Source organism: Convolutriloba macropyga, chromosome 4 (assembly GCF_964194025.1).
Source record: "Convolutriloba macropyga chromosome 4, txConMacr16.3, whole genome shotgun sequence".
Taxonomy (NCBI): domain Eukaryota; kingdom Metazoa; phylum Xenacoelomorpha; order Acoela; family Convolutidae; genus Convolutriloba; species Convolutriloba macropyga.
Genome location: NC_134471.1, coordinates 3,095,062 through 3,102,976, shown reverse-complemented (window position 1 = coordinate 3,102,976; position 7,915 = coordinate 3,095,062). Strand labels below are relative to the sequence as shown.

Below are 7,915 nucleotides of genomic sequence, written 5' to 3'. Positions count from 1 at the left end.
ACCACAAACACATACACACACAAACACTAACACACATACCTCGGACACACGCATACAAATCAACCACACACATACATACACACACTAACATACGGAAACACACACATGCACACACACAAACACACTAACACACATACACCACACACACACTATAACACAAATACACAAACCACACACACATACACACACTAACACTCGCATACACACACACACAATCTAACACACATACAACACACATACACACTCAACACAAATACTCAAACCACACACATATACACACACACTAACACACATACACCAGACACACACATACTAACCACCCACACGCATAGAGACACACACACACACTAACACATCCTTACACACAAACACACACACTAACACATGCAAACACACACATACACACATACTCTAACACACTTACACACACCACACACACACACGCGCACACGCACACTAACACGCCACACACACACACTCACACACACACATACAAACACAGAATTACACATCTGGAATTAATAAGTCTTCAGACGAGCTCTAGACTGGGGTCGATTAGACACATTAGGAATTATTTCCTCCTCCTTTCTATCATTAAAAATTGGGTCTTCTCATATCGCCCCACGAAAGTATAATCCCCGGTAAAATTACCATGATGGGAGGTATACCAGGTTGAGGTGCCATCCGGAAGTGACCTCTGATCAGACCAAGTCCTACGCACACGGTGTGTTCCCAGACCAAAATTACAGGGTCTGGGATTTGGTTCGAGCGCACAATAGTATGATCAGAGGTCACTTCGGTCTGGGGATGATATGATAAGAGATCACTTTGGTCTGAGGGTGGTATGATCAGAGGTCACTTCGGTCTGGGGATGATATGATAAGAGATCACTTTGGTCTGAGGGTAGTATGATCGGAGGTGACTTCAGGATGGGATTGGTCTGATCAAAAGCGAATCCAAACGCACACTAGTCTGATCAGAGAATGTTTTGAGTGCAATTGGGTGTGATCAGAGGCCATATCGAGCGGAGAATTTTTCTTTTGACTTTTTTTTACCCAGATCTGTTAGCTCTAACAAAAGGCAACAAAAAGGAGCATTCAACATTCTGATCAGAGACACATCTAGAGCCTGATGCTTTGATCAGAACCAAAGGAGCCCAGCTGATAGAAAATGCCGGTCCCCTTAAAAGGAAATTTTGATTAACTGTAGAAAACGACGTTTTATATGGAAAGCTGTCTAAATTCATTCATTGAGTTCGGAATATGCACTATTGGTATACTAAATGAATTTTGTTCTGCAGTTGAGTTTTTTTCTTTTCTTTCGAAATACTTTTCGAATGGTCTTTTCTCCAGATGAATTTAATAATGCAAACATCAATTTTTATGAATTGAATATATTATAACAAAATTAAGGAAATTCGTTCATAGTGAAATGAAAACGAGTCACTGACAGACTATTTCGAGCGCAATTGAGTCTGATCAGAGGTGAATTCAAGCTCACAATAGTCTGATCAGAAGTGATTTCGAGCGCACAATCGTCTGGACGATGTTCTGGTTTTGGTCTGGGCCATGGTCGCACAATCGTCTGGAGAATGTTCTGATTTCGGTCTGATCAGAGGTCATTTCTGTCTGGAAAGGTCTGATCAGAGACAGTTTCGAAAGCACTTCAAGCGCACACGGTGTTTCGAGCTCATTTTAGTCTGATACTTTGGTCTGGGATGGTCTGATCAGAGGTTACTTTCGTCAGGAACGGCCTGATTAGAGGTCACTTCTGGATGGCACCTCAACATGGGATAGGTTATCAGACCAATAAAAATGGAAAGAAGCAAGAAATGGAGTGGATTTAGCGCCTTGTGTGATAAATTAAGAAGCTTAGAAGCGTTGTAGTTCTACTAGCATTGTAGTGTTCCAACTTTGGGTTAATTGTAGCGCCTAGTTCCACACCTGATCGGGCTATACAAATAACTGTTTGTGTGAATGTGAAAACATGCAACATGCATTGGTTTGTACAAACATGGTGGATCTGTTCTGTTTCGACCCCCCCCCCCCCCCCCGCAAACAAATTATATGGTGGGCATATATCTTTTACGCCCCCAAGGAGCACGTGCTATGTTTTACATAGTAACGTGCTATATAGCAACACAATGCATAATACAAAATACATAATTTGTAACGGGAGCATAACCATACAGGGGGCCAACAGTATAGATCAACAACCTTATTATAGAAATGAGTTCTTACACAACGCGAGAACAAAATGACAGCGACAAAATAATCTCAATGTTTCAATAAAAATTAAACTCTTTAGTTAATTGGCTCCAAAATGTTCACAAACTATAAACATAATAAATACCTCATTTTAATAATGCATTCAATATGTATTTGCATGCAAACAACGTTAATCTGAAAAAGTTCGAGGAAACATGCTTCGTCAATTTTTGTGTTTCGTAACTTTTAGTCAATCACCTGAAAAAATGAGAATAAATCTGCTTTTGTGTAATAAGAAGCGTGCAAAAGAAAACAAATTGATGAAAAGTTGTGCCTCAAGTAACCTTCCATCGTGACACATGTAGTTATATGCAAATTCACTTCCGATATTTTGCCACAAATACTGGTTAGGCTTTTCAAAAACATGCTGACCGAAAAAATCGTTGACCCTGGAAAGCCTATGCATCTAAGTCATTTTCACTGAGGGCCACAAAAATTGGTTTTGAGACGTTTAAAAAATCTATAAAGCAAAAATTTGCTACCGTTTCGTTTCTTTAAAATGTTTATTTTAAAGAAAATTTAAAATTTAGTTAATCGTTGTTCACCAATTCCACCACCCTTTTTCTAATTCAGTTTATGCGATATGTCAAAATTGCAATGCAAACAGATCAAGTTGTTTTATTGTGTTAGAACTTCCTAAATACTTCTACTTTATATAGTTGTTCCACTGTGGTTTTCAGTGTTTACAGAGCCTTCTTTCAGAAAAATTGGTAATAAACATCTAAGGTTTCCAATAAATTTCGTGCAACTACCATGATAGACAGCTTTTGTAAAAATGTTTTCTTAATCTGAAGTGAATGCTCTTTCGCTAATCATAAGTCAACGCCGGAGAAACATCAAGAAGCCCACACGCAGCAAGGATGGTTTAAACTTTTTCCTTAATAATCTTTTGCTTTGATTGGTCCAATAATTGTTATAGCCATTTAATAATCCAAATATAAGGTTCGTCGTCAAACATTTTTGAACATAGTACGTTCAAATTTTCGCGAGCCAATTGTATTGTTTTTTATCAGAGAGTTTTCGATGAATCAGTGAGAGAACAAACAGACGCTGTTTATTGTATATATGGAAGTCATGGCCGATTAATTTAAAAGTTGTCAATACACAAGTTGTCAATAAGAAAACGTTGAAAATGTCAATGTCGATTTTTTTTATCGACTAAAGAAAATTTTCCGACAGTTCTTACCTAATCTTATTAATTCTTGTTTTCAAATCCCTAAAATTTGACAAATCTTGCTAAGATCTTGAAGATTCTTTCTTGTTTATCTTATCAAGATCTTATTTCTTGAATTTCTTGCAAAGATCTTGCATCTCCGTACATATCTTGACGTTTTGTTACCAAGAATCTTACCAAGATCTTATCAAGATTTGTCAAGTTTTAATAAGCATCTTATCAAGATGTTTCAAGTTTCATTCCACTGGGAAATACTGGAGAATTTTTACTTTCCTATCTGCCGATATGAGCAACTTTATGGTACGTAACCTAGCCAATTGCTGCCATGTCAATTAATACTATTTTCTGCCATGTCTTGTAAATTTTTCTTGTAGCTTGTTTCTACAAAAGTGCTACAATTATTCAATGATTCCCCCTGTTCTCTGACCAATTTTTTGTTGTATTTTAGGAGCCAATTCTCTACAAGAGGGAATATTTTCTGAGACCCCAATGCTAGTGTTCCCTGGATTTGGAGACCAGCCAACAAATGCGTATCAACTGGTCACTCACAATCTGGCTGTTCCATTGGTCGAACTGTCTTTCCCAGAGATATCAAAGAAACTAGATCTATTACAAGGGCCCTTTTTTTCGAACAATTATACAATTTCTTCAGACTTCTTCCATGAAATTTTCAGCGGCTGATTCAGAATACAAAATAGTCAGGGGTGTAGGAAACACCCCCCCCCCCCCCCCCCAAGGTAAAACCATTTTAATTTTAAATAGGAAATAAAACCCCTCGGATGCTAGCTTTAGCTTAATTCAAGGAGCGTGGGCTGCGCGGTGCTGTGGGGGCCCGGGGCGTGAGTGGAGTTATTGGCGGGGGGGGGGGCGTGGTAGGGATTGGTGGTGGTGGTTGAGGGGGGGGGGGGGTCTGAGGAGGGGGCGGGGGAGGGTTTGAGGGAGTGTTTGAGGGAAAGTTATGTCTCCAAAAAGTTTCGGTGATTCACATACTTATAGTCTAGAAAGGCTCTAAGAGATTTTATTGCCCTTCGGAAGTTACTTTTTAATCCCGTTTTTGAGGACGAAATGGTCAGAAGAAAAATCGGTCAAGCGAAAAATTGCATAAAAAAGACCTCAGGACTTATAATTACTACAAACTTCGTTTGTTTGAGAGCAATTTACAAGATGCTAGTACCATGTACATACCAATTGTGAACCTAAACTCCCGTAAGTTTAAGTTTGATGTTTTCAAATGAAAGGTTGAATTTTCTAAGGAACCTCTTTTTTCAGACGCTCAAATACTTGCTCTCTAAACGTTTCTGCTTTCACTCAAAATCAGTTCTAATTAAATTTATTATAAGCTTTTAACAATTTTTACTGTTCATAGCGCGTCCCATTGGCGTCTGATCAGACACAAATGAGCCCGAATTTTTTTTGATCCCAATATTTTTTTCAAAAATATCTGCGCTCACAGCGCTTTCCATTCCCTTTTTCAGGAAACTTTTAAGAAATCAGCTTACTATTAAATAAAATTAAGTAAAAGCTTTCGTTTTCCGCGACTAAAAAGAGCCCGTTTTGTAGAACCCGCTCGCTATGAGCAAATGAAGCTAAGCCTGAAAAAGAGCAAGCACTTGATGACGTCACTCGGTGGATACGACAAAGCAGCCGAAGTGGTTGAACAAGTTGCAACTAACGCGATCAAACTGGTGAAGCCGCCTCCCATGATTAATATGGAACAGTATGTTTATAGGCAACTCTGGTTTTACACAGGTGTCTTTGGAGCTGTTTTTGCGTCTCTCTCTGGTGTAATGCTATTCTTGTGCTGCAGATTGTGTGGAAAGAAACAAAAACGAGATTAAAACAAGGGAACCAACTATATTGAACGAAAATCAAAACTTGAAAAGTTTTACCCGTATGTTGTTTAAGAATGGAGAAATAGGATTTCAACTAAATTCTTAAATCAATGGTTAAATCTTTCCCATAAACACTCCTTTCCACCAATGGCGCTTAAAGCAGCTAGAACCAATCAACAACCAGCACCATTAATTAACAGCCAGCATAGTCTGTAAATATATCATAACTGGAGGCAATTTTTACGTGTGGGAAGGGGGAAGAGGAATGGGGTGTTTGGGCTGTAATTTAAAAACTCAATTTTTTTCTCTTTTTTTTCAGAGCTAAAACAATCTAGAAATTACCTTAAAACTGTTTATTGACTAAATGCGGCTAATTAATAGTATCCATCCGAGGCTTTTCGTCTCAATATTTCAATATAACACAGACACTATCAACATTCTCTCAATCTACTTCTTTTTCTTATGATTAAGTGGATTTTAAAATTTTGAGACGAATGATTAGATTATTATCCCGCCCAACAGATTACATTATTCAATTAAAATAGGAAGTTTTTATAACTGCCACTGTGAAAATATAAATAATCATAAAGCGTTTTCAAGTAAGCTATTACTAATTTGATCTAAGCGTGCACCTCAGAAAAATTTAATTCACTCGAACAGTCATCAAAAGGTCCCATTGAACCAGTAGAACTATTAGGAAAGGAATAGATAGCGTTGGGATAAAGACGAAGAATGAGAAAGGTTTATTCAGAACCTTTCTAAAGAAGGTCACAGAAAAAAGTTGGTGATTATTAACCAAACAGTTATCCGTTAACTTAATTTTCAAACTTTTCAAATGTTTTGCTAGAACCCTTGCCCACTCTCAATCCAATACTTTTGGGAAAAAGGATTTATTTTGTTACTGATCCTCACCTGAGTTGAAAAAGAGCGTTTTGATTGGAGAGTTTTGACATATTTCTTGGTTATTAGATCCTTAAAAATCCGATTTTGCATTCCAATCTCCATATGTTTGATATTTTTTAAAGATGGTTCATCAAAATTTATCATTTTAACAGATTAGATTTGTCGAGACTCTTTTTCTAGTCAACTAGACTTTGATTTCGATTTACCATAAGACTGGTTGCTATTTTTTTATGGGAGTAGTTTCATTGCTTGCTCCATGGACTAATACACCGTGTTTTTTTAAATTTGCAGCACATAGGCTCCGTTCGTTAAGATCAGACGTTTTATTGTCGGAATCAATGTTAGCTGATGAAACAGACGGGAAAATTTGTTCCATTGCGAATAAAGGTTTCTGATATGCAAGCCCAAATTGGTTCTTTTCTGTTACAGCCCCTCCACGTCGATTTGAGCCCCCCCCCCCCCCCCCATTTATACATATAATAGCATATTGTTTCGATTTCATACACTCACATAGTCAATTAATACAAACCGCATTTACAATTTTGCAGCTAAGTTTTGAAATTAAAACGTATGTAAGAAATAAAAATTTGCATTCAATGCAAGCGGCAGTTTACATTTAAAGTAAACTGAAGTAAATTTAATGAAAGCGTGTTTTTTATCAATTCGATATTTTTTATCCAAGAACAGTCTTATCATTTTATTTTTCAAGTAATCGAAAGAAAAAATACTTTCAATTTGGATCCGATGACCACATATTACCGTTATCAAAACAAGGATCGATAAGTAAGAGAAATTGAATTTCTGGGGGATGCAAACATATTGGCTATTTAAGGCTGGGGGCTATAACAGAAAAGAGCCCCCCCCCTACATTGACATAGTGTTTGCAACAATAAATTTGAATAGTTTCACAGCAATTCAAAGCCAATAAAAAAATGCTAGTGGTCAGCTCAAAAAATATTTTGTTCGCCGTATTTAGATTCAAACCGCAATGTGACAACTGTTAATGAAACTCACCGCAAAGCGCCCTTTGCCCCAATGAATGGTCATGATGCAAATATGGATGAAAAATGTCCCATTATCATTGTCACAGGCAAGTTGCCTATTTTTGGTTGGGGGAAACAGTTTTTTTCCGTGACCACTGCCAGAAAAAAACATCGTCCAATTAATGCTAATAAATCTAAATGCTCAATTGTTTTCAAAATTTCTGAATCTAAATCATGGTGCTCTTGAGACAAATTTAAAAACTTAATAACAAAAAAGAATCATTTTTATTTATGCGAAGATTGCTGAGGGAAAATTTAATCAACGATCAGATCATTTTTGTTATATAATTTTGTGTAGGATATAAAAGATTAAGCTATTGTAGGTTGCAGTTTTAACTAAAACTACTTTAACTTTATGAACTAATCACATCTATCAAAACAAAATAGGCGCAAAAATGAAAAAAAAATTGCTGATAAAGAATTCAAAAATTACATTGAGAATAACATCATTGAAAACGTAAAAAAATTAAGCTAACTTTTTTCTTACACAATTTTCTTCCTCAAATCTATCACAAAACAAACTGAAGAATAGCCATTCGTTTTTCAAAATTTAGAAATAGGGGGATTCCATTATTGCAAATTTCGTCAGTTTACTTCTCGTACTCTTACTGAGAAAATAAAAAATGTTTGCCTAATAGAACAACTAAATTGTCAGTTTTTGTGATAATTTGGTACTTGTTGACATAATTTACTCCA

The 7,915-nt window shown here is 36.7% G+C and overlaps 1 protein-coding gene across 1 annotated transcript in view; it reads left to right on the top strand.

The window, feature by feature from the left end:
- Positions 1 to 5,680, top strand: part of LOC142338207 (UDP-glucuronosyltransferase 2B33-like) — a 21,332-nt gene extending 15,652 nt beyond the window's left edge. Inside the window, exons 4-5 of the mRNA XM_075387853.1 lie at positions 3,890 to 4,057; positions 5,002 to 5,680. Of these exons, the coding sequence (XP_075243968.1) occupies positions 3,890 to 4,057; positions 5,002 to 5,279 (446 nt within the window). The 3' untranslated portion in view covers positions 5,280 to 5,680. The remainder of the gene's footprint in view (positions 1 to 3,889; positions 4,058 to 5,001) is intronic.
- Positions 5,681 to 7,915: the final 2,235 nt, after the last annotated feature.